The sequence below is a fragment of the Electrona antarctica genome (assembly GCF_951216825.1).
Source record: "Electrona antarctica genome assembly, chromosome: 11".
In the NCBI taxonomy this organism is placed as follows: domain Eukaryota; kingdom Metazoa; phylum Chordata; class Actinopteri; order Myctophiformes; family Myctophidae; genus Electrona; species Electrona antarctica.
Genome location: NC_136792.1, coordinates 8,337,150 through 8,364,160, shown reverse-complemented (window position 1 = coordinate 8,364,160; position 27,011 = coordinate 8,337,150). Strand labels below are relative to the sequence as shown.

The 27,011-nt window shown below is 42.4% G+C and overlaps 1 protein-coding gene across 6 annotated transcripts; it reads left to right on the top strand.

Annotated features, from left to right (window-relative positions):
- Positions 1-120: 120 nt before the first annotated feature.
- LOC306933043 (vascular endothelial zinc finger 1-like) lies at positions 121-26,916 on the top strand. 6 transcript variants are annotated; one of them, XM_079515026.1, is made up of 8 exons: positions 123-486; positions 14,563-14,643; positions 17,068-17,969; positions 20,235-20,304; positions 20,864-21,032; positions 22,473-22,514; positions 22,908-22,976; positions 23,183-26,916. In XM_079515026.1, the coding sequence occupies exons 1-8, from the start codon at positions 454-456 to the stop codon at positions 23,542-23,544; spliced, it is 1,728 nt and encodes a 575-aa protein (XP_079371152.1). In that variant the 5' UTR covers positions 123-453; the 3' UTR covers positions 23,545-26,916. The 6 variants fall into 6 exon arrangements, with proteins under 6 accessions (XP_079371157.1, XP_079371153.1, XP_079371152.1 ...); XM_079515027.1 differs by lacking the exon at positions 22,908-22,976 and having other exon boundaries at positions 122-486; XM_079515028.1 differs by lacking the exon at positions 14,563-14,643.
- The last annotated feature ends 95 nt before the right edge of the window (positions 26,917-27,011 follow it).

The following is a 27,011-nucleotide window of genomic DNA, read 5'->3' as shown; positions in this document are numbered from 1 at the left end:
GACCGCGCCGCTATCCGTTCGGCCACCGCTGCCATAACAACATAGAAGTCCCAACACATGATCAATCATCATCAAACGGAGATTACAAAACTATGTAGGTCGAGTGGACTTGGACATTTGTATCTGTAAATGCGTATGTATATAGATTAGGACGGCTATAATCATTAAATGTAAACCTTTTATAGTGACTTAAATAGCGTTTAAACATGCTATTATTTTTGCACAAATAAAGCTGTACATGTTTTCTCTAAAATTGTTATTTGTTGTCAATTCCAGACATCCCACAAAAGTCCAGCTCCGTGCCCGGTGGTTCCGCTCCAGATTATGGTTGGTTCCGGTCCAGATTGGCCGTCGTTCAGCTCAGCCGGAGGCTCACAGGAAGTTGTAGCTGCCATGTTTAGCTGCTTTGTTGTAGATTCCTTGTAGGTTTCCTGCAGATTTTAAAGTGTTGCAATGGAACCGAGCTGGAGTACCTTTTTATTCCAGGTACGTGGAACACCAGTGTGTCTGTGTGGGGGGTGAGGGGCAACCCGTATGAGCGCGTTTCTTAAGGGGTATGCATTTATATCCAGAGCTTTTCTGTGCGCACTGAATTCAAGTAGAGCTATCCAAGCAAAACAATGGTGATAGCGTTAGCTTGCCAGATAGCATGTCAACTAGCCAGTTAGCAGGCTAGGCTAGTCAGCTAACATGCTATTTTGGCTCGTAAAAGCGAGCTGCTAGCCAGCTTCATCCAAGCCGAGACCCCCAGCTGTGTAGGGGCTATGGCGGCTCTCGAATGTTTTTTTGCCCACCGGGTTGTTCTTTCTACGGTCCGTCTTCGTAAATTCGTTTATTTCGGTGGCATTTGTTGCTAATCGGATCCTTTATTTATAGTTAAAAATGAAAGTGTTTGGTTAGTTTGCTAACTGGTGTTCGTCATGCGCGCGCTGGGCAATTAGCTAGCGGTGGTGGCTAAGCTAACCAAAGCTAACGGTTCAGTGATCTGTGTAGTCTCTTGTCTGGGAGAGAAACAACGTTACTATCACACTACTACGGATACAGATGATGTAAAGTAAACGCGTTCGTGTCCAGGTTATTCTTGTCGGGAATGTGAAGTTCAAATTGTGAACCATTTACACTATTAGTTATATTCCCATAACAAGAAGCTATTTCAACATTGTAAATCACTCAAGCGTGTCACTCCGTTAAAAAAACATGATGCGTCAACTGAAGAAAGGTGACCACGTTTGAAAACACATTTTTGCTTATAAAATACGTATTTTCTGTCGGGTGCCACGGCACCGTCGCGCGACTAAGTACTATACTTGACCCAATCGACTCCAATACTTGACCCCATCTCTTCAGATTCTCAACTACATATGTGTTATTTATTTTGGGAACGGGGCAAAGTTTTCTGACTCCAAAACTGTATATCCCCTCTTCCCCAAAAATGTAACCGCGGCTTGGAGAGAAGAATGCAAACTATGCTTTAAGCTGCGGTGCAGAATACAAAGTGCTGCTGGCCAGAGCACAAGCCCTGATGCACCAAGTACTTGTCCGAGTTGTGTTCCCGTTATTCCACCCGCCGATCACTGAAAACATGTCACTTTGCATTTGATTTAAATGACTAAATATTGTGCATGCTTAGCTGTGGCAAGTAATTCGGTTGCATAGCTGGGCTCCCTAGGAATAATACAAGTCTATTAAGCATTCTTAATAATTGTTCAATACATTAGAGTAGACTATAATAAATAGATTGTAATAACTAAAATCTGTGGATTGAACACTTTTGTGGACTGCCATTACCGCAGTGCTGTGAACCAGGTCTAGCAAACCATGTCTCCTTCGGAATGTCAAGATTGCTGTCTGTAGAGTGTAAATACAGACTCGAAGCCCATGAACACAGCTTCACATAAGTTTGTTGTGCCTATTTCGACCCAAGCATAAAATGTCTTGATAATGGCCACATATTTACATTGTTTTTTTCTCCTCTCATACCGAATTGAAGTGTATTACAGGCACAGTTGTATGCTATTCTACTCCCCCCGCTGAAGAGCTGCAGCTGTTCTCAGTTAATTGGCAAGAGCAGGGAGCCATTATGATGGTTTTATTTCATGGCTAACATGGCCGGAATACCTGAAGCTTGTGCCACACAGGAGAAGGGGGAACGTTATTTAGGCCCCACTTGATTCACTGCATGTGATGAGGCATCTAATGAGGCTACACTCGGGTGAGCGTTACTTGTTATTGTTCTGTAGGCATTGTTTTGATGGCATGTGAAGGGGTGGGTGGGGGGTTACTGTGTGGCGCAATACGCGTGGTTGGCTGCTCAATCATGGTTCTATTAATTTCCATGTGCCTTGTATATTCTATATTATTAGATTGTATTTATTTGTGATACATGATAATTCACAAGAAGCTAGGTAACAGTTGTATGTTTGACAGTTATTTATTATGTATGTGTGATGGTGCACAACTAAAAGGAAGCAAATACTTTGTCAAACTTGGAAATGGAGTCATGTCCTCCTTGATTTCCCCCCCTAAATCTTGCCATTGAATTCAGTATATGATAATTTAGGGTCACTGCGTACAGAACAGTTGAAAGCAAATCCCTTACCACCTTAATAGTCATGATATTTAAAATGATTATCGGTGTGTTGAGCTGCCTTGTTGTTAACATGTCCTCCTTGTTGTGAAGGAGGAGCACAACGGCACTGCTTTTATTTGCGTTGTTATTTTCCACGCCCCCTGCTCCGTGTTTCAGCACTATTTATCTTGGAATGACCTCAGCCTTCAGACTGGATTTGTATCAAAATCATCAGAGCAGCGTGAAGGCACAGCGGGCCACTCTCACTATGCCTCAGTGTCTGCGTGAGTGCTTGGCTGTCTCACACACTGATGTGCACACATGCTTGTGTGTGTGCGGGTGTGTACAGGCCTGGTCTGTACACACACACACACACACACACACACACACACACACACTACTATAAGAAATGCTAATGGCACTAACAATTCCAGTCTGAGTCCCACTACAGTGTGGAAGATGTAAAAGCGGCTCGACAACCTGTGACGGCCCCTAGCTTTTTCCACTGTCCCAAAACATTGTTCCACAATGTGGCCGCCTGCACTAAGTAGGGACGCGAACGGCAGCTGAACAGACCCCCCTGAGGGCCATAAGTGCATCAGCGCTTGGATTTGTGTCCTCCACAAAAGAGCACACTGCCCCCCCAAAAACTGAGCACAATTTGGGATCTTTGGACTAACCGGACCACATCCCCTGTCTGGCTGACCGAGTTGGGATGCTTGGCTGAACCTGAAAAGCCAAGGGTCAGGTCTTTAACCCTGGCCTATGGTGATTACAGAAAAGAACAAGAGTGTCTCAATCGTGGTGTCTTTGGGCCGACCTGTTGTAAGGTTGTTGGTTACAATGTGAACCTCTGTTTCACCCCCTGCCCAAAATATTCATAAACCCCCTCCCCTTCTGTTCATCCTATCCCTTTGGGGATCTGCCATGACCAATTGGACAATGCTGGCAGCTGCAGACTTAAGATGTCCTCCGACACTGCTTTATTACTGCCATTGGGTCAGTTTTTTGTGAGTCTGTCATTGCTTTATGTATTTGAAATTGTTTTTCAAGCTTCTATTGTTTGCATTGTTTTGTTGGTGGCAGAAGACGTTGGGTTTATTTCAAAGGCGTGGTTTTGTCATTTTTATCTGTAGTTTTAAGAATCACCTGCTTTGCTGTTGTCTTTGTATGGACTATATAACCAAATGTGTAATCCATGTTTTCATCATGTCATTGTTGACTAAACAGAACACTGCTGGTCTGTTTGTTGTTCTTTTTTTTTAGTGACTATTTGGTAGGTATGAGGATTCTACATGAAAACTAGGGCTGCAACTATCAATTATTTATATAGCATTTACATTACATTGACTAAATTGATAAGTAAGATTGCCTGGACTCAATGTTTCATCCTTTAACTGTATTTAACCCAAAGTCTTCTGAAAAAATTGTGTTGCTATATGGCTAAAATCTAAAATGATAAAGATGCTTTCGGAGTACATGTACAACTGTACAACACAAGATGTCCTTCGTCTGTGTGTTTATTTTATATAAATTTGAACGTTATCTGTTCAAGCCTAAAATAATTCTTAATAATTGGACAAAATCATTTGTAAATTAAATTAATGAAGTTGGCAGATTAAACCAAAAACATTTGGCCTATCAAGGCACTCAAATTATTATTCTACCAGGCAAATGACACCTTTTCAGTTTCGTAAAATATAATTAGCTATATTTTTTTGTTATTTTGTTAGGTGGTGTTCACAATCAGTGCCGGAAGTCCTTCAAAATAGGAGCTCTGGGGTGCCGGAAAGACATGGTCGCTTTTACTCGGAAACCCACGACCCGGAAACAATCCACTAAAAAAAGTTTACTTTACATAGCTAGCTTACATTGCAATCGTTTTAATTTATACGATATATGATCCAAAAAGTGTTCATATTTTGCGGGAGAGACGGATGAGGAGCAGAAATGAAGTGCCAGTATATTGATCCGTTCAACACCACGGAGAGTGCCCTGGATTAGGAGAGACGAGTCATTCTTTCCGCCGCGCTAACAGCTAAGTCAATGGTAAGCTAACAATTGCCTAGAGTGTAGCATACGGTAGCCGAAAGGCGAACTGACAAATAAAAAAAAAGGGAAAAAAATCAGAATATTCTTATCTCGCCCCGTATCATTGAGGATGCGCTAGGACGTCTGAGGACGTCTGATGTACCCCTCGGTTCGATTCCCCAGGACGTGTGGACACGTCGGATGGACAGAACCAGTTAATGGAGGTGTAGGGTAGTAAGGGTACTGTACTGTTGCATTGACTTGAGCAAGAGGTTGCAGATTTGATGATGTCATTTCTACTCGATACTGGGTAGATGTACAATGTAACACTGGGTCACATTCAGATGCATTCTGAGCTTGTAGATCTGTTCTTTTTGACACGAAAAGAGAAGAAGCTCTGATACTTTGACAAATTGAAGATTAGCAAACACTCACATGAGGTAATTAAATCTTCCTTGCTCAATTCAAGGTTTCTGCTCACAATAAAAAACTTTCAATCCAACAGCATGTTGTAGCTACACTCGGTTCTGTGCGTGCATGTCACCGGCGTAGGGTCCATTGGGCCATGCGGGCTGTGGCCCAGTCAGTTTAGAGCTTGCCCAGTTTAACTTCGAAGAGAGGGAGTGAAAAAACAAGAAAAACAACAAAAGATAGCCTACTTTGGCAGCCCTTGTGCATGCAAATTTCTGTTAGTAGCAAACTACAGCATGCAAGCCGCCTTTGTTTTAAATGGTCCTCCATTAGCACGTCGGCAAAACCTTTCACACCTATCGGCCTGGAGATACTAATGCCCAGTCAATTTAATCCACGCTACGAGCCTGATGCAAATATGCCTGATGACAGTACGACACAAAATAAGATTTATGAGAGAGACCGGCCGATCACAGCAGATCAGCTGAAAACCTTTTGATTTTGCCCCATGGCCGATTGCTCTGTGAATCTTTAATAAACTTGGTTCTGCCCAGTTTGCTACAATGCCACATGTTGTCAGTGGCAAATTAGCTGTTGAGGAAATTGGTGTGCTGAATGTGGTTAGAGAAATGACTGTGAAACTGTCACCTCAGTCGGCCACAAGCCACATGAAAGTAGTGCGTAGTCAAAAGATATCTATCTATTTTATAGAGAGCGCTCAAGGTATGATAGTGGCTTTAAAATGTCAACTCGAGAACGGTTGCATCATGGAGTTTAATTTCCAAAACGGGTAACTTGAGTCGCCATAAGGCCATTTTAACTTCGGTTGTGCAAGGCTTCATAGAACACAAAGGCAGCATATCATGTTTATGAGGAGTTTAGGAATGCACATTGCTTTTCTATCTTTTTTTGTCAGGCCTTTCAAAAACTCAGTTTAATAGAGTGGTTAATTAATTTTCCATGCTTTCTTCTGGTGAAAGATTGAGCCATGGACCCTGTGTTAGGTTGGAAGTGACTAGGTAAATGTATTGGACAGGTTGTGCTCTTCTCTGCTTAACTAGAACACCCTGTGCTAGAAGTTGACTGGTCACATGAAAATCAGCTCCATCACCATGGGAGATCGACTTACAGGCAACAGATTTAGATTCTTCTTGAGTGGTAGCGTGTGCTGTGATCAAGAAGTGTTGTGTTTTTTGGACTCAGTCTGCATCTGTGCAACAGAGAACTAAAGATTACAATTTAGGCATTTAGCAGACGCTCTTAATCCAGAGCGATTTACATTAGGCAAGAACAAAAGCATGGGAATACATCACATATATAAAATGCCTTATCATGAAACATGCGTAAGCTAAGAACGTAACTAGAACATATCTATATAATGATACTATACATATAAACTAAACTAAATTAATGATCTTTTAGTCTGCAAGCTATGAGTGAGAACTTAAGTGTAAACTGGACACCCTAGGGTGTCTGACACCAAGTCAAGTATAAGTACAGTATATATAAAAAATCACACTTGTGTGAAGTGAGGGGCGCCTTTCGGGCACAGTGGGCACGCACAAAAGCAAACTTAAAAACTCCACAGACTTGGCTGCCACATGATGTCAAGGGCGGAACACAAAGCTAGTGCCCCTCAAAAAAGGAAAGCATGAAGATGAGACCATGAACTATTTATTTTGTACAGTTATTTGTTGAGCGGTGCTAGTCGCTCCTATGCACAGCTATGTGTGTCCATATGAGCATGGAATGTGCTCAGCTGATTGGCTGAGCACGGAATGTGATGTATGATGATAAGGGTGCCGCTCACTTCACACGTGTAATTTGTTTCTATTCTGTCTGAGTGGGCTGACGTCATCCCACAGCTCTGACAATTTGAATACCTTCCTATAGGCCTCCCTATGTCTTAGTCATTTGAATACCTTCCTATAGCCTCCCTATGTCTTAGTCATTCGGCACCTTGCTGAACAGCTGCCTTCTAAACCCCCCTGCCAGAGTTGTATTCGTGGCTGCGCTTGTTGTCCGAGTCACTCGGATGCCCAGGAAATGAGTCACTTTCTATTTCAGATAAATTAAAGGCCGTCTCTGTGTTAAAAGCCCAGCCTCAGTCTCCGGCACACATCCGCCTGCATGCCACCAGTCAGAGTATTTGGGCGGTTTGGTGGCCTGGGCTGATGGTTCTGATTTGTGAGGATTAAGATCTATGAAAGACATGGACAGTAATATAAACAAGTTCCTTTGCATATGAGCTCTGCTAGGCAAACAATTTTAGGAGTAAGTGTGTATATATATTCATGTCTTTTATTTTTCCACTCAATGTCTTGTATGTCATGAGAGCAGGACCTAGTGACTTTTGTCTCTTATTGTTGAATTGTTTTCCTAGTGTATTTTTACAACTAAGTGTAAAATGTATATGCATTCTAAATTAATGTAATCTAAATGATATAAAAGTTATCTGGGGTCCTTGTGCCTTTTATCACCCTGAGCGCACAGGACGAAGTTCTCCGCCCTTTCAATTAGTAACCGCGGCCAGCGCTCAAGACGGAGATTGATCAAAAAGACGGAGATTATTGATATAAAAACCGATCACATCGCTCCACAGGCTGGAAGCGTCTGTTGCGCAAACACGTCTTAAAACGTTAACTCTTGATCTAAATCATTCCGTCCAATTCTAAGAAAAGATTATGTGTTAGATGGCCCACCGCGATCCCGTCGCTTGTCGCGTTAGTATTAATCATACCTCCTGTTGATCGCCTCGAGAGTGTTTTGGCTACACCAAGCTACTTCAGCCACATCCGGGGTAACATCCGGTCCGTCGCTAAATGTGCTCCGCTGCTATAAATCGCTGGGCGCTATGATTTAATGGATTAAATAACCCTGGGCGTTCGGGGTGTTAAATGATGTCAGCAAATTGATGATAGGGTTGGATGACGATACGAGTATATCGGCAATCGTGGATTGGAGTCTATAGCCGAATATTTTTATTAGGCGATTTATCACCACCATATTATTGTAGTGATGTTAGCTTAGCTTGCTGCTGCTTGTCTGTTCAACTTCAATTCATCTCTGCCTGTAACTTATCTTATTTTGTTACCCTGACGGCGCTGCAAAAACAGACGGATCTATAAGCTCTCAACGCGTACCGAACGGTGCTGCAAAATCAGGCATGACGCGACACCTTGAGAGCTTGTAGATCTGGCTTTTTTGCGACCGACAGTGAGCTGTTCTTACTTTTATAACACGAATATATCGTCCATTGGCGATTTTGGGACAGACGATGGGCGATTGGAAAAAATTGGCTGCACCTGTTTTCTAATCAGACTCTGTCTAGTGATTGGTTGATTTCTTTCAAAAGTTTGTAATTGTAACTGTCGAAATACTGTGTTATGCCTGAAGAAGGTCCGTAGGGACCGAAACGTTGCCTTCTGAATAAATGTAACACTCTGGTACTGAGCAGATACTCGGTGTGCGGGCGTATCTTTCATTCATATTATTGATGTGCACTGGCCTACGCACCTGTTCACACGTCTTATCTCTAGGTGTGCAAAAGCTTTTTTCTACAGGAGCAAAACAAGAAATTGATTGATCAGTGAATGAAATTTTAGAAATCAAAATCTTTTTAGTGATGCCATGTAAACATTTCAAATGTGTTATGTATTTACACAAGCCACGGGTCCGACGCTAGAAGCTAGAAGCTGCTAGAAGCTGCTGCTGATTGGCCCGGCCGTTTTGTGGCCGGGCATCAAGTCTGCCTGAGAGTTCCCAGATGGGAGCAGGAGGGGGGAACCCAGTGTACTCTCTGCTGCCCCATCTGGCGGAGTCAGGTTACCTAATGTCAGCATCCACAAGAAATTTGACAGCAATTGGCCTAGGTTAGCCATGGACATGCACACAGACATATTATTTGCCTGATGAAGACCTAAAAGGGACGAAATCTTACATCAGTAATAAAAGTAAATTTTTTGGAGCTTAAAGGGACGTTTACTAGATTTATAACTTTTTCCTGGGGGTCTTTATGTGTGTAATATGTGGTTTTAGATTTTAGCAGTGAGCCCAGTGTCACTGGGGAGCTGCAGCCAGTGTCACTGGGCTCACTTCCTTCCTGGACTACAATTCCCATAATGCTTTGGTTGACTGCTCCTTGTGGATAGGGGGAGGGCTGTCTAAAGGCTCATTCATAGTCTGGATTTTTGGTGGTGAGGTGACCACAGAACTACAACATGACGTCACGAGCCGCGGTAAAGAGCAAACCACCGCCACTGCCCCAGCCCCAGGTTTTACTCACCGCCGCTCAGCATTATTTCAGCTCCGGTGGTCACCTCACCACCGAAAATCCAGACTATGAATGAGCCTTTACTGAGACATGTAGTCCAGGAAGTAAGTGAGCCCAGTATCGATGACATCAGACACTGGGCTCACTGCTAAAATCTAAAATATCTAAAACCACATATTACACACAAAGACCCTCAGGAAAGTGTTCCAAATTTTTTCTAAATGTCATTAACATATGTTTTTGCAAAAAGGGTGAAGTTTCCCTTTGAAAAAAAAGAAGAGCGCAGATGTTTTTTCTAGAGATGATATAAAAAAAATTGATCGTGATTGGACTCCAGCGAAAATGACCGATCGAACGCTCTGATCCAAGCACTGCTTGGCACTCAGCATCAATGGGTTGGATTGGGGGTTCAAATCAACTAATCAAATGATTCCTGAGCGCGGCACGGCTGCAGCTCCCCGCTGCGACTCACCGCTCCAAGAGATGGGTCAAATGTGTGTATATATATATATATATATATATATATATATATATATATATATATATATATATATATATAATCTATCTATCATTGCTCCCTATCATAAAGGACACAAAATATTTTGTTAAAATCTAATAAAGTGATTTTGGGTGTCATGTAACTTCAAATAATATGTTCCGGATCGGTATCTAATCGGTTTTGATGATGATTGATCGGTATCGAAAAAATCTTGATCGAGGCATCTCTATCTTCTCCTTCTCGCCTTGATGTCCAGTACCTGGCTTAAATACAGGCATAAGATGTGCAGTTGGGGCACACAAACTTCTCTCTCTGTGAACATGCACACAGACAGACACACAGGAAGACTCTCTTCAAGCCCCTAGTTGCCATGAAAGATGTTTGTCTTTGACTGCTGATTAAACATAATAAGCAATTTCAAAATGTGAATGATACGATCATTCATGGAATGGTACAGAGTCACAGCAAACTTGTGATGGGTATTTACCCTTTTGGACTGAGTTACCATTTTACTGTAATGTTGTCTAAATTAATTGAATCACCAATCTGTTGGACCCCTAACTATTTTCTAGTTCTGAATTTGGCGTTTGTGTGAAAACTGTGTTGCTTTTCTTGGTATGTTGAAAGTTAAAGTTTTAAAATGTGTCGTTGCTGTCTGGAGGAAACCTCATAACTCCATTTTTGAGGTTTTAGATTTTATTCCATAAAGCAGTGCTATAGAACACCCTTTATGTCTGTTGTTTTGAAAATATTGAACCAATGGAAAGCAGTAAATAATGCATTGGCAGTGATGTAAATAGGTTTTCAATGTAATGGGTCCCGGGATGCACAGGTGGTCATTCAAATGAGTCCCAAAAAATTCTTATGAGTCCCAAAAAAAATCACACCTGTGTGAAGTGAGTGGTGCAACTCCGTGAGGGGGTTCGCGGGGGGAGTTCCAGACCCCCAGGAATGCGCCCAGGGGGGCAGGCCGGGCCGGTTCCGTCGTGCCGTGCCGCGTCCGAAACGGTTGAGAAATGACAGTTACCGTGTGGCGGTCCCTCTACTGTACCCTCTACTGTACTGTACTGTCACTGTAATGTATTGGCACCCCCCGAAAGCATCATATATACAGTTAATACGTGCGTGTGTGTTTGTGTGTGCGTTAGGTTGCGCACAGATGGTGAAAAACAACCATGCTATTTTTGTGCTCATACCCAGACACACACATAGCTCCGTAAGGGAGTGGTTGCACCACTCAAAAATAATAATAAGACATTTTTTATAAAAAAAATATATATATAAAAATATCAAATAGGCCTATACAGTATATCTTTTTATGTAGGCTAGTAGTATTAGCAAGCACAACTCAGTAAGAAATACTAATAGTGGGCAACAGTGGATTTAACATTTAATATACCAACCAAAAGTTGCAGTTGCAATTATTGTACTTAGCCAAAATGCAAATAGGTTTGCCATTGTGGATGTAAAATAATTTATTTGGAAAAGTGGAACTTAGAAGTCACTTGAGTCCCTGTCTACAGGGAAGAATGGCAGCTGCAAAAAAGACAGATTCACAAGCGTTGAGAACCTGCAGATGCGCCTGTCTCTGCAGCGCCGTTTGCAGCGCGTTGAGAGCTTGTAGATCTACGTGAACGAACCCTGACACCAGCGCTGCAAAAACAAATGCGTTGACAACCCGCAGATGCGCCCATCTCTGCAGCGCCGTTTGCAGCGCGTTGAGAGCTTGTAGATCTGTCTGTTTTTGCAGCGCTGGTGTCAGGATTCGTTCACGTTACAGGCGGACATGAAGTGAAGTTCAATCAGTGCGTTGAATCAGCAGCAGCAACAAGCTAATAGCCAACACCACCACCACTGTGGTGTCTGTTAGCATAGCTTGTTGCTAACGATTTGTCACTCTGTCTTTTTCTTTTCTCTCTTTTATTATTTTTCCCCCCGACTTCACGGGTCGCGCATTGGGTTGTGATGAGACCCGATGTTGCAGCCTGTGTGTGACCGAAAGAGTGCTAGACTTCCACGTAGAACAGTGTGTGACCGAGAGAGTGCCATTCAGTGCAGCCAGGATAAAGTTGCGTCCACAGGATGCAGAGGCTTTTGTTTTATTGCGTCCCATAACTATAAAGTGCGTTTTGGGACGCAAAACGCACCCTATTTACATCACTGCATTGGACAAAACCTCTTGACTCAATTGAACTGTCTGCTAAAACAGCTAACTCCACCACCACCTCTCTCCTTCTCATGCAAGTAATTGACAATATCTAAAGTCACAACACCAACTTTGATGAGGCGGTATTGCATCGTTTAAAAAATACAAGGTTTTATTCATTTCCTGGAAAATGAACATTTATGAGGTTTCCTCCGGACAGCAGAGATATATAAATTCCAAAAATCACACCTGTGTGAACTGTGAAGTGAGGGGCGCTTTTATCATCGTACATCACCATGACGTAACATGTCGAGAATTAGGGATGTGAAAAAAATCGACTTGATTTTCGACTCAAATCGTTTTTGTTATTTTATTTTTGTAATGGCTTGTTATAAAACGTTATAAACGTTGCTGTTTCAAATGTTTTCCAAATGGGGGAGGTACGTGTGTCTGTGACACTCCTGTGCTGCTACTGCTAAGTGCTAACTGTGCCGCTCGACACATCATGCATGGTTGTTGTCTGGTTGTCTTGTGGTTTGAGAATAGAATAGACCCCATCGTCCCATGGTTTGGGGTGGAGGGGTATAATAGCAACACTGAATGCGCTGTCCCATTGGTCGTGTGCTCGTGTCATAAGCCAATGGCTGCAGCTCTGAGCTTCCCAGACCCCAGGTTCACAGCTGAGCTCACACACAGTGTTGCCGTGTTGTTTTATTATAAGCGACTTTGGGCTTGTTTTTCTGTAAAGTTCCTTGTATAAATTTGTAGTTGCAGGTTGCATATTTTTTTTCCGGCTTGTTTTTAAAAGTGTACTTGTTTATTTGGGCTTCGCCTTGTTTCTAAAGTGTATTTGCTTATTTGGGCTTGTTTCTAAAGTGTAGTGTCTTATTTGGGCTTGTTTCTAAAGTGTAGTTGTTTATTTGGGCTTGTTTCCTAATGTTGTTTAAAGTTAAACCAGTGATTCCCACACATTTTCATGTCAAGGACCATGACCTCCAGGTCCAGAATCAGATTAATGTATTTGTCCAACTAAGGACCCTAGATCTAGACATATTTTGTGCCAGGAACGAGCCACAAAGAATATTCCACATTTTGTAAAATCCTATGATTCAGGCATTGACACTAAGGGTTGCCCACCTGCCCCTGGCAGGTAAATAAAACTTTCGGGCAGGTGGTATTTGTTTTCAGGTTGCCCGACCGGGTAAGTGCTCAGGTCTGTGGAATATAAAATAAGAGTACTGTTTTCCTATATTGTGCTTTTTTCACTAATGGGAATTTGTGTAGGATGAAAATGGACATTTATGATTTGCTTGGCTACGGGCTACATATGACGTAAACTCTCCATTAACTGTTTAGATGCCACGCCCGAGATAACGAGATTAATATACCTTTGTCCAGGTCGCCACGCCCGAGAGAACGAGATTTGATTAATTGGCGTGAAGCCAATTAATCAAATTTATTTGCAAATTTATTTGCATTTTTGCATTTTTAGCTAGAAAAAAACGGCCAAAATCCCTGCATGTTTCACTTCCACCAATGACACTTTAATGACACTAATGACACTATAGCTGAATATAGGAGGCCCTCAAAAATGTTACTTGCATTTAGATGGTCATGCGAGAGACTAGACTGAGAGACGAGACAGAAATGAAAGTTCAGCTATTATTTAGATTTCTGCTTTGATGAATCCCACTGATACTGTTCCACTTTCATCTCCACTGCCAAATTACATTTGTAAGCATATCTTGGAGGCACTGATTCTGCTGATGAGGCAGAACACTCCAACTCTCTGGAGTTGAAATGCATCTTCCTCTCCTCTCTGGGCCAGATTCATTCAGAAATGTTTGTGGTGCAACCACTCCTATAGACGGCTATGTGTGTCCCTGGCTGACTGGGTCTGAGCACGGAAATAGCATATTATCACCACCAAGTGTCACTGTTGCACAGCCTAACACACCACCAAGTCTCACTGTTGTGCAGCCTCGCCGGAACCGGCCCGGCCCCCTGGGGGTCGGGATGTTCCGGGGACCCCCACACGGTAACTGTCATTTCTCGACCGTTTCGGGGCCGGCACCGTGGGCACGTTCCTGTGGGTCTGGAGTTGCACCACTCACTTCACATGGGTGTGATTTCTTTTTTTTGCCGTGACTTTGAGCGGATTCTAAGGCCATTTTCAATTCAAGTGACAGGCTGAATTCTCAGGGTCGGGATCAAAGTGTAAATGCATTTAGCATGCTTTAGTCTTCATGCTGAATCAATTCATAGTCCCCAAACCTCAAATAAAATATGTATGTGGCCAACATTTGTCAAAACACGCATGCACGCACGCACACACGTTACAGGCGCACACACGTTATATATATATATATATATATATATATATATATATATATATATATATATATATATATATATATATATATATATATATAAATAAATAAATAAAGAGCACCGAAGTCTGACGTAAATATCGCTAGAGGGCGAGTGACTGACGGTCGTAAACGACACAGAGCCACCTCCCCGACGCTGAGACACTTTGTTTATTTTTGGACCACAATGCTTGTATATCCATGCGATGTATTTTCGTTCTGATATGAGATGATTTTAAGATGATCCCATGTTATTCTCCATAGAGAAATTACTTCCGTGAACCAGGGGATGAGCGGGTGACGTCAGGACTTCGGCGCTCTATAGACATGATGCAATTTCCACCGGTTTGTATTTTGTAGGCTAATTGCATTCAGAATGAGAGCTGAACTAGAAAAAGTGCCCCTCGGTTCACACAGGTCTCCACCAGGCCAGGTCAGGTTGTGGCCTCCTGGTGGTGCTATAACAGGCCAATGTGAAAAGAGTGCCATTTGTTCTTACACCATTGATGGGAATTGGATGATTTGAGGCATTTTGTTCCAAAAAATTGTTTTGCAAAAATCCACCTGTTGGCCAATGTGAAAACGGTGTGATATATTCCTTAGCCTAGAAGGAAAGTCTGAAAGACTTCACATAAATTCCACGCTGCGTTCATAATTTGAGGCTTTTTGTTTCAAAAGGCCCAATCCTGCAAACTTTGAAAGCCAATATTAGCCAAATAGGATGGAATATGAAATATCGGACAGATCCATCTTGAACACATGACTATAGAGATAGTGTGTGACGATTTGTGGGGTTTTTGGACAGAATCTGGAGGAGTAATATCAAAATATGTGTTTTTCAAAAGTCTGCCTCCTGGTGGCGCTATAACAGGCAGTTCTGGAACTTTGGTGGCAGAGGTTCATCGTTGGCATCCAGGGAGTGTGTGTGCATAATCTGGCATCGACCGGGTTAATGGTGCCGGAGATTAGCTGTACACAGACTGATGGACGGAGTGCAAAACATACTCTCGCCCCATGCCTTCGGCCTGGTGGAGACAATTATTAGGTCGCTCGCTACTGTATATTGACATGAACGCGCCACACAGAATAGCCTAATAAGTCTTTATTTGATGAGGAAAGGGTTGAAATCTAGCCTTTCCGACATTTAGAATTTAGTCCAAAAGACGGATTAACCCTCGGTAACCAATAAAGGCAAAGCACTGGTCCGGTATGGATGAAATCTATGTCCATTATTCCATTTGATTTCCAATTCCGATGTAGTGGGACAGTGGAGGGAATCAATCACCCCAGTAATCAATAAATCAGTGATGCAAATAGCCTGCAGCCTTAAACTCACTAAATTGAGAAAAGACGCAATCATGTCACCCTCCGGGGGTCCTGGGATGCAATACTGTACTCACTACTGCAGTAAAACTCTGTGGGACCCATCTAAAAAAACCACCCCTGGGTCCTGGGACGCATTACATTGAAAACGTATTTACATCACTGATAAAGCTCTAAAAATTATCTGATTTTTATTTTTACCTCTACAAAGGTGCAGTACGCAATTTTTTATAATATCCTTGCAGAGTTTTAACAGCATTTGGTTGTGATGTTGAACTGTATAATTAACTTATTTCTCATTATACGTGAGAGTAACTTTATTAACTTCAGTAATTAACGTTTAGCAAGGAGTGAAGGAATCGCGTGCCAAAATAAGTTGCTATGCGGTGCTTCCCGACCTGGTGCCGACCGTTTAATTTATACATATATAACTCTATGGCGGCGTGTTTGTTCCTCATACCCAAGGCAGGGTTGGCGAAAGGGCCTTTCTGTGTGGAGTTTGCATGTTCTCCCCGTGTCCCCTAGGGTACGTACCCTCACAAAAAACATGCAGTAATCCTGGTCTCTAAACTGCCTCCCCCCCTGGCCAGCCGGGGTGCCTAATGGAGGGGAAAGGAACTGGTTGGAATAACGTGTTCCTTCCACGCGCTACGTCCAACCAGGGAAACTCCCCCCTGTCAGGTGTAAAGGAGCAACTTGGACACTCAGGCATGAAGGAAGCATGAGTTCAAGTCCGTTGCTCTCCCCATGTCCCCCATATATGGGGACTAGGTTGGCGGAGGGTGTGTAGAGGCCAGGATCACATTAGATAATTGACACAGGGGTGAAAAAATGGGTTACAAAATCGTGGGATAAAAAAATATATTTAAAAAATAAATAACTCTGGTACCGACGCACTATTAGCTTGAAGATCTGTCCATTTAGGATCAACCAGAAACATCATCACGTGAGTTTCCGGTTACCATTTATGGAGGTAAAATGGGCGGAGATGTTGCACTACACGCGGTGAAACGCTTGGGAACTAGCGAGTCCCCGTGACTGTGGCGAAAATGCAGTCATTACGCCACCTTTGGTGAATGACACGTGAGATTGAGTGTATGGAATGTTCACACTCATTTACTCACTTTATTTATACCTGGGTGTAAATGTCCTTCGTGAATCTGTGTTTACTATGCTCTATGATTGCTGCGCTAATGTCTTTAACCTATTTTGGTGTAGCTATTGAAAAATAGCAGATCTACAAGCTCGTAGCGCGCCACTCGGTGGCGCGCTATGAGCTTGTAGGTCTGCTATTTTTGAAAAATCGAATGACAGAAACATAGCTTTTTCAGAAAACTGTCAGGATGTAGATGACATTTTTAGAATCTGATCTCAGGTCTAAATGGTTAAGGGTGGATGTATATGCTGATATCTGTGTGTGTGTTTGTGTGTGTTTCCACAATTCAGCAGGCCAATGAGGCCCTGCATCACCAGCACCAAGTGGCCGGGAACAGCCTCCTTCCACTCCTAAATTCTGGAACCGAGCCACCTGATCTGAAGCCAGTGTTGCCCATCCCCCTTGACCAGAAGCCCCCTGTCAGTGCTGCAGAACTTCTAAAAGACAATGTGGCCAGTGGTACTGGTGGTGGAGGGGGTGGTGGTGGTCTCGCGGGTCCACCTATCAACGCTATCAAGAAAGAGCCTAAATCCAAGACGCCCTTCATCTGTGGCTACTGCAACAAGGCTTTCCGGGACAGTTATCACCTGAGGCGGCACGAATCCTGCCATACGGGCATCAAAATGGTATCGCGGCCCAAGAAGACACAGTCGGCCCCCACCATGGTGCCGCTCATCTCCAGCGTCCCGAACCGGGAGAACAGCGGGAACCCCTCATACATCTCCACCGTAGCAGGCATCCTGACCACAGCCACCACCTCCACTTCCACGGGCACTAGCATCATGACTTCCATGCAGCACCAACAGCACCAGCAGCATCACCAGCACCAACACCAGCAACAACAACAGCAGCAGCAGCAGCAGCAGCAACAGCAGCAGCAGCAGCAGCAACAGCAGCAACAACAGCAACAGCAGCAGCAGCAGCAGCAGCAGCAACAGCAGCAGAGTATCCCCAAGAAGCCTCCCAAACCGGTGAAGAAGAACCACGGGTGTGACATGTGTGGGAAGGCCTTCCGCGACGTCTACCACCTGAACCGCCACAAACTGTCGCACTCCGACGAGAAGCCGTTTGAGTGCCCCATCTGCCAACAGAGGTTCAAGAGGAAGGACCGCATGACATATCATGTGCGCTCACACGACGGTGGAGTGCACAAGCCTTACATCTGCTCTGTGTGCGGGAAAGGCTTCTCCAGGTATGCACAAATTACTTTGTATTTTTATTTATTCAGTGTTTTACGTAGTTCAGTCTAATAATATGTAATTATTTTTTTATAATGGCCTGTTGTGTAACATTATGATGTAAGGTGAGTTTGTGTCTTTTTCATTTTTAACTTTAATGAAGTCACATAAGGTGAGCTTCTTGAAGGGCACAAACGGTTTTGGGGAAAGTGGTGGCTCTCAATCACTGCTTTCATATCAATGGGCTCCAAAATTCTCCCTCATAGTAGAAGAGTAACTAAATGGATTTACCAAACTGCTACGCTGCATATTTTATCTCTGGCACAGAAATAGTTCTCTGTTTTTCAGAGCCAGGTTGTCAGCTATGTCGAAAATGTGTTTAATTTATAAGCATTTCATTTGTTTTTCAGTGGAAGCTGCATTTTCGGGTTTCTCTAATTGAAACAATGCTTCATTTGCTGGTGCAGCAACCAAAGGGCTATTGATTTCTCCCTGAAAGTTATATTTACTAAATGAGAAATTAGAATGCTAGACTGCATACAGTCTACAGCATAAGGCTCAAATAGGACACATTCTGACAAAGGTTTGTGCTTATAAAAAAAAAGACAGATCGAGAGAGCAAAACCTTTGAAAGTCCACAAGCTTTTTGAAAGATATATGGCTAATGCTACTTTTTTTTTTAACATGGCTTAGCTAAAGGGAGAATGAAAGCAAAGCGTTAGCACTCTACCAGTCAATCTCAAAACAAGGTATACAACTTGTACATCGTAAATAAACTAGCCACAGTTATAACTGTTATGATGGCTAGGTATTGTAATAATAATAATACATTTAAAAAAAGCTGTTGAAGCAAGCCTGAGTTGTAACACAAGAAGCCCTATTATCAGAGTCAGCTTGCATAAATAACTAAAATTTGATAGGCCGGGAAATTGTCAAACTAAGTCAGCAGATGTGCACGCAGAGAGACATAATAATGTCTTCACCTGTGCAGCTCTTACAAAATGGCCCAGAACAGCCATGCAGTTTCAGTACTGGCTCATGACATGCAAGCAGTGGCCCTTGTATATCTTTCTGGAGCTTTGCGTGCGTCACATAGTCGTCCCTCGTGTCCCCCCCTCTCAGGGAGAACGGCACGGGACAGGGAGAGTGCTGCTGCAGGGGCCAGGCTGCACCAGAAGAGAGGGGTCTCCAGTGGCAGTCCTGCTCGCAATGGTAGTGTTTTGATTGACTGGTCTGATTTACCCACTCCATGGACTGTAGCCCTCCCATTGTTTTGCCCCCTCCCCCCTGTTAGTGCAATCTATCCCATTCCTCCATAGAGGTGTTTTCCTGTCATTTCAAACCATTTGACTTTTAGTAAAGCAGACAATATTGGATAATGCACCATTATCCAATACGCATATTCTGGATGATTTCATTGAGAAACGATGAAGCGCTAAAAAGGGCATATCTACTTCATAGTAATTCATAACTTTGTAGAGTCCAGAAACTGCAATATTTGCAGGCTTGGTTGTTTTCAAAGGGCATATCCCTTGCATCTTGAATGAAAGCGGGAGCCTTGAGTGGGAGGGGCGAGATGTGGGCTTTTCAGCTCCATCGCACTCCTGAGAAGATGAGATTGGACACCTGCTTGCCATCATGAAAAGCCCTACCAGTGTGAAACGGCCTTCTCAGAGATATTTCTTTGCGCCATACTCTTTTGTTGGAGTGAACAATCTTTGTCCGGTTGGGTTCGGTGCAGTCAGCTAATGTATTGTAGAACCGACAGCTGCTGCTGCATCAAGAGGTGTCCACATGTCCGCATTCAGGCTCATAGACAGCAGGCATATTATGATTCTACAGAATGAGGGAATTCAGTCGTCTTTGACCCTTGACGATGCATTTAAACGGAGCACAAACCGGTGATTTCAGAGATTGTCTGCTGCCCAAATTATGTAGCAGATATTTTCCATACACATAAGAGTCAATTTTGTGTCACTTTCTCTCTGGGATTTGAGATTCACTTTGTTGCCAGATGTATTTTATTTAGAAATTCATTGAAACATATAAACCACATCTCTCTGATCCCTGATCGCAGTTTGAGAAAAACTAAACGATTGTGTGATGTGATTTGTTTGCATACATAGATTCTGTACCCCTTTCAGTTTTTCCACAGCCCTATTTTTAAGCCTGCAAAGAATATTATCTTTGGTGTAATGTGTGCCATGTGTGAAACTGTACTATAAACTGTTAAGATGTCGATTCTCCATTGTCTCCCATGTCCCCCTCTTACTTTGTAGGCCTGACCACCTAAGTTGTCATGTCAAGCATGTTCATTCCTCAGAGAGGCCCTTCAAGTGCCAAGTAACGGTAAGTCCACCCATGGGTTCAAATCCTGGCCCTTAAACCTCATTCTCATTTCAAATAGTCTTTCACCATTTTTTTGTCATGTCATGTGATCAAGATGTATCAGTCAGATGTTTCATATTCCATTCCAATAGAGTGTATGCGTGTGACATCATCATCATACCCGGAAGTTATGCGGGAACGCCTACTGAGTGGCAAAAAACTACTTTATGGCCTTGACAGCCCATACATCCAAACAGAAAAGTCTTATTTGATTGCATTAAATTACTTTAAACGATATTAAATTCACTTTGCCACTCGATTTTCCATTCACTTTATGCATGCGCATACCCTCTATTGACTAGCTCACTTTCTCTAGTTCTAAATGTTTTCACCTAATCGCCAAAATTGAAGACGGGCAAAATCAATCTCACAGGTTGGAATGTGTAAACGTGCTATAGATTTGTCTGACCTAGCCCACAGTGCAGCGTATGTGTTGATGTGCTCAAGTGTGGCCTGCACAAGTGAGAATGACTACAAAAATGTTGCTGGGTGTCTTATTCTCCCTACTGACTCTCCTTAGGCCTGCACCTCGGCTTTTGCCACCAAAGACCGTCTGCGCTCGCACATGATCAGGCACGAGGGCAAGGTCACTTGTAACATTTGTGGCAAGATGCTCAGTGCTGCCTACATCACCAGTCACCTCAAGACACACGGCCAGGCCAGCTTCAACAACCCATGTAATAATAAAGGTAGGCCTAAAGTCCCCCCCCACCTCCCCAACATTCCCCTGTCTGTCTTCTACTTTGCAGTCTGTCACTCTGACCTCCCTACCCGCCCATTCAAAAGCAGGGTCTTCCTCTAGCTGTGACTCAAGTGTGTAGGCCTTTGGTCAGTGGTTGATCATCTTGTAGTGTGTCATTACAGTTTTGGTTTCACTGCGAATGATTCACTTGCTCTCCTTTTCTTTAATGTCTCGCTCACTAGATGAGTCACAGGAAGTGACTCAGTAAGCCACAAAGATGTAGTCTATGTACCTCATAGGAGGGGACTGCTTGACCGAGAGCGTGATACAGTGTTAATTGGTCTCTCGCCTGCTCCAAGTGTGAGCCTTCAATAGATGTTTGTGATACCTGGCTCGATCTTAATCCTAAGGCCTTCATGAACTGAATATAACCTTTTTTTAATACCTGTGTCGGGTTACCCACTCTGTAATATTATCTGCATCACTTCTGTTTACCAGTGCACAGTAACTTTTCTTTGTGCAGCTATATACTGCTGTATCATTCCTGTTTTATTTTGATATTCTTATTTGTCCTAGTAGCAAATATCCAAATCAGGGAGCACTTCAGAAACAATTTTCATAAGCATTCATCACCTTCATGATCAGATTAGTAGTACAATAAATTGTCAAAACATTGCTGCAGTTCTCTGCGGTGACAATGTTTGGCTGCAGCAGTTTGATGTAAGGTTTTATTTTACGTGTGTGTGTGTGTGTGATGATTATCTGTGCTGACAGAAACAGATAGCCCATAGCGAGAAATCTGTTATGAGATTCTCTGTTCTAAATTTAAAGGGCTTTGCACGTTGAATACATTTGACGCACATTGCAAACTGGCACAGTGATATGAGCTGCCAAAGGCACGATATGATTTGACTACAGGAATAACAGATGCCCTCTCCACTAGTACAGCTGAGGGAGTCGTTTTTCTTGCCACAGGTCTGCATTCAGGCTTTAACAGCCTATGTAAATAATTAATGGAATGTTCGCACTTAAAAGATTACATTTAATAAAAACAAATGCAGGGCAGAAATTTAAAACGGTACATTATGTATATGATCTAGTTTCGAAAAACATTATATATTAACTTTCCGTTACTGTGCTCTACAAAGCACACACACATTTTGGACTGTTTACCTTCATTGCTTTTAGGGTGTATCAGGGACTTGACATGCTGTAGTGTTGCTAGTAGGTTCAGGCAAGTTTATAAGCCCTGTTGTGACCTTTGGGAGCTTTCCCAGAAGGAGAAAGAAAACTCTTTTCTTTACAACCAGTGGGTGTAGGTGTGGCCTGGGACAAAATATATGCACTTTGATGTAGGAACCCCAACTGTTGAAACTCATGCCCACATAATGGCACCGCTGCCCTTCTCTCCTTTAACCCCCTATGTGTCTATGTGCCTTCTGAATAGGCATAAGTGACTGGCAGTGGAACCACTCAATGCCACGAAAAGGTAATCAAGTAGATGGTAGCAGAACCCCCCCCCCCCCCAAAAAACCCTCATATTCACCATATAATGCCACTGTATAGCAGAAATCTATTATCTAAATAAAGTCTGGTTCCTTTAAATAACACACATTTTTTGTTCAGTTTGTTCAATTGTGCTAATTTCCATTGTTTTTGTTGATGTGTAGTGACAAGGGTTATAGTTCACAAAGCAGGATCTATTGGTTAACCAGGATAAACATGTCAATATCAGCAACAATTCAACCCACAGCACATACTGTAGGCCTCTGTAAATGTAAATCTAAATATGTGCACGGCCTGCAACTGTTATGAATTAATGAATATTGAGAAAAGTTAGCTGGTTAGCCTTTTGAGCCTGCTTTCTGAATTTACCCCTCAGGTGAGTTGACGGTAGGAGAGATCTTAAATAACTCGTTCCAAGTCCTAATTGACATCTCTCGCACCCAAGGTAGGTTTTTCTTTTAACAAGTCCTACCATAGTTGAAACACTGTTTTATTAATGTTTAATTGACTTTTTCAGTGATCCTGCTTAAACAACCAAATCCAATGGAGCCGTGTGGGGGCGTTGGCTTTCCTTCACTTGGAGGAGTGTCTACCTCTATCTAATCACCCTCTTTCTTTTGTTGTCGTCTCCCTGTCTATCTCACTGTACAGATGCCAACTCGATGCATAACTCGGCTGCTGCGACGCCCGTCAGTAACTCGGCAGCCATTACCTCGGCCATGAACCGCAGCGGCAACGCCAGCAATCCGGTCACCATCGCTGCCCAGATGAACATCACCACCAGCACGGTCAACATCACCTCGCCGCTCAACCTGCAGCACCCCGTTACCATCACTGGTCCCGTGAACCTGGCTTCTGTCAACATCCCCACCGCGCACATGAATATCGCCCACCCAGTGGCCATCACTAGCCCAATGCCTATGAATATCACCGGGCCTCTCAATATCTCCATGAGGCCAATGGATAGCATGCCTTTTCTATCCCAAGTCCTGCCTTCCTCCCCTCCATGGTAGACATCCCTTATAGGCAACCCCCCTTCTGTTTTGTACCTCGACCTCCCCTACTCTTGCCATGTGTATTCCTTCTGAATTCTCATTCTACCATAGAACCCCTCCCCCCTCCTCCTACCAACATAGTTTTATGTTATAATAATATTGTATAGTAGAGGGCGGGGCCAGCTGCTGTGTTGCTACAGTGTTAGCGGTGAACGCAGTGTCATCAGTGATATGGAGGGCCACGTGTCTGTTCTTTTATTTTTTTTATTTTAGATCATTTCTCATTGTTGATTCTCCTTAACCACCGAAGGATAGTGTCGGAAGTCTTGGAAAAGTGACCTATTGGGTGAGAGGGGGAAAAAAACTATTTATCAACTGGATGTCTGACTACAAACTGTGTTGGAGATTTACTGTATTTTTATTTTTTGCATCAGAAACAAAGTCTAAAGCAGAGGAGTGTTGTTGGTATGGTTTTTAAATGCTCTCTTATAGAGCAGGTTTGGTTATTTTTAGCAGACGTATCAGTATTTAATAGTTTTATGCTTTTTAAAGACAAAGTTCAACAAAAGGGACAATGGCTTCCATATGCAGGGAGAGAGAGTGATCTTCTTGGGGGGGAAATAACTATATTTTGATTATGGGGAAATGGTCTCAAATGCCATTTGGTTGTATTGTAAAAAAAAAAATGCATTTGACCACACGGCGTTTACTCCTCCCTGTGTGTCTTGTCTCCATTTTAAAGTTGCTGGAAAACGGTCACTCCTCACTGCTGGATACTGTATACTGTATGTTATGTTATTTTTATGTGATATTTTTCTTTTACTTTCTTGAATTGTTGGATGTATTTTAGTTCAATTTAATAGAGGACAACAGGATAAAGGTACAGGATATCAAAAAGGAGGAAATGTCTCGCACTGAATGCATGTCCCCCTGGCTTATGCCCTGAAAATGCCAGTATTATCAAAGATCAAATAGTTTTTAAGTATTGAGTACTGAAGCCTTTTTTAATGTAGAGGTCAAGTGGGCCACCTAGTGGCTTAACAGACACTATGCTATAAAGTGGTCCCAAAGTTCAATTTTTTTACTGTGATATTTTATCATCTAGATGTATTTAGTTTTGTTAGAGTAATTTATCCCCTTATAGGATTCCAGTAAGTCTCAACTCAGGAACCGTACTGAGAGTAGTTCATTTTAAGAAAAACAAATTCATGAATATTACAAATTCTGACCCTTTCTTTGTAAATATGAAAACAACACTATTATTTTTTTCTTGGAAACAAGAACCTAGCTGTCCATCATAGGCAGTGCAATGCAAGTACTTTATCAGCCCTGATGTGGCCGTCCATTCCTGAGAGATGGAAATTGATCGAAGGTATATTGAACATTGAAGCCTAAATCTTACTGGCACAACTTCAGATGTTTCTATGCTGAGAGCTCCTCATTACTGGAGGGTTAAAACGGTTGAACTGTGCCTAGGTTATCAAAACATGGCGATTCTCCCTTTGCTTTGTGCAACTTTGGGGGATGAAATGGCTAATGGAAGTGTATTGTCCAGTTGCACCAGACTAATAGTATTCTAGTTTTAAAGATTGCACCTATTTGCAGTCCAGAGGCTCTGCTCAAACTGTTATAGTAAAAGTCCTCAGTGTGAATCCTTTTCGAAGCACTTGTGGCAAATTAGATGCACACACTGCATATGTGGTACAATTTGCTCAATTAAGGTGACGGTGTGAGTTGAAAACGGTAACTGTTCTGATCATTCACCTGCTCATGTCTGCATTTTGGCAGCCAAGGTGTTTGAGGCCTTTTGATAGAATTGCATGCATGCAGACAACACTGTCCTCCAAGGGAATTGCTTGAAATTGGAATGGCATTTTGATCTGCGCAAAGGATTCCCTTCCCACCAGTTCTTCAATGTTGCATGTGGACGACTGAGCTTGTCCAATATAGGATTGAGTTCAAAAACTGTCATAAGCCTAGTGACTTTTTTTATTCAAACAAAACACTACAAAAAAAAATTAGGTTCTCAGAATGCGTGTGTGGTGTCATTTGTCCTTCTACAGTGACCGTAATAAGTGTGCCTGGACTACTTCGCAAAACCTTTCCACACTTAAATGCTTCCTCTTCTAGATGTGATGTGTGGTGGAGTCGTATTGTGAAGGACGCCTTCCTCAATTCAGATGGCCGTGGGCCGAGACCGGCTTGTCAACCAAATTACATTGTCATTATGTTTTATTTTTTTATTTTGTGATTGATTTGTATTCAGCATTCTGAACTGGTATAAACATGAACAGCCTTGAAACATGAATTGGTATCCTTTTATTTAAGGTCATAGGTCATTACATACATGTACCAGTGTTGGTTAACCATGTGCTTTAATTTGATGCATTTGATTGCAAAATATGTGAAGAAAAAACATTTTTTTTTGGCCAAATTATGATTTGGAAGGTAATTATTTTTGAATGATCTTCCTTGTAATTTCATGATGAATTTGGCAGATATTGTGAAGGCAAATGAATGTATATCTTTGTACAAACCATTTAGTTGAGAGGACGTGTTAGTTATGATAGACACATGCAAGGAAAAAAACAAGATAACCTTTTATAAATCTTTTTGTATTAGAACATTAACAATGGTAATCTTTTTGTATATACAAAGACTAGGCTTTCTGATTAGCAGAAAGGTAAAACATTCCTACATTTCTTTTTAAATGTATGTCTGTCAAGAATAATTATGTAAACATGCGCAATGTTTTATGTGCCTTTTATTTGGGTTTGTCTAAATAAAAGAAAATAAAACATGATTTGACTGTCCATTTCAAGTCCCACATTTGGGAGGAGAGTAGGTATGCCTCACTCAATGCTTAACTGAAGTCTCCAGTGAATAATCCATAGCACCCTAGACACCTTTAGATCAGAAAGGATTGGATAGTTTATTACATTGGTTCAAGTTGAATTTTAGGCGTGTGTGTGTGTGTGTGTGTGTGTGTGAGAGTGTGAGTGAGTGGTGGCCTCATAAGTATGTACTCTTTGTAGTTACTGATTTAATAGTAAAGTTGACACAGATTGTTTGCATCTATCAATTTGTTTCTGATCTTCAGGCATCAAGGGGTGAAAATCTGTTCTTATGCTTAATTTATATTCAGCCGTACGACGGTGTCACTCGCCGAATGACGAAGTATAAATCAGGCTTAACAGTGTCTTTAGCGGCTTGCTGGCTCACAGTTGGCATGCTATTGCTAGAACAAGAAGTGCCTCTGTGACTTGTTTGCTTTTGGAGAGGGTTGTGGGGTGTATTGTGCCAAACTACGCTCTGTATGTAACAACAAAAATGATTTGGGTGTTTTTTCATTCTCCTTTTATTTTTAACTATTAAACTTGGAAACATTAATGGGCTGTGTTGAGTTTCTTTTTACCAGCTGCTATGAAAGCACAGCTGGTCTATGTTCTCTCTCCTTGGCTTTCACGCCCATCGACATATCTTTC

What these genes read in the sequence shown, in the direction of transcription:
- LOC306933043 (XM_079515026.1), top strand. Translation starts at nt 454, where the DNA reads ATGGAACCGAGCTGGAGTACCTTTTTATTCCAG. An exon ending in ACATGATGCAATTTCCACCG is followed by an intron (nt 14,644 to 17,067) that starts GTTTGTATTTTG and finishes TCCACAATTCAG; the next exon opens with CAGGCCAATGAGGCCCTGCA. An exon ending in TGCGGGAAAGGCTTCTCCAG is followed by an intron (nt 17,970 to 20,234) that starts GTATGCACAAAT and finishes CTTACTTTGTAG; the next exon opens with GCCTGACCACCTAAGTTGTC.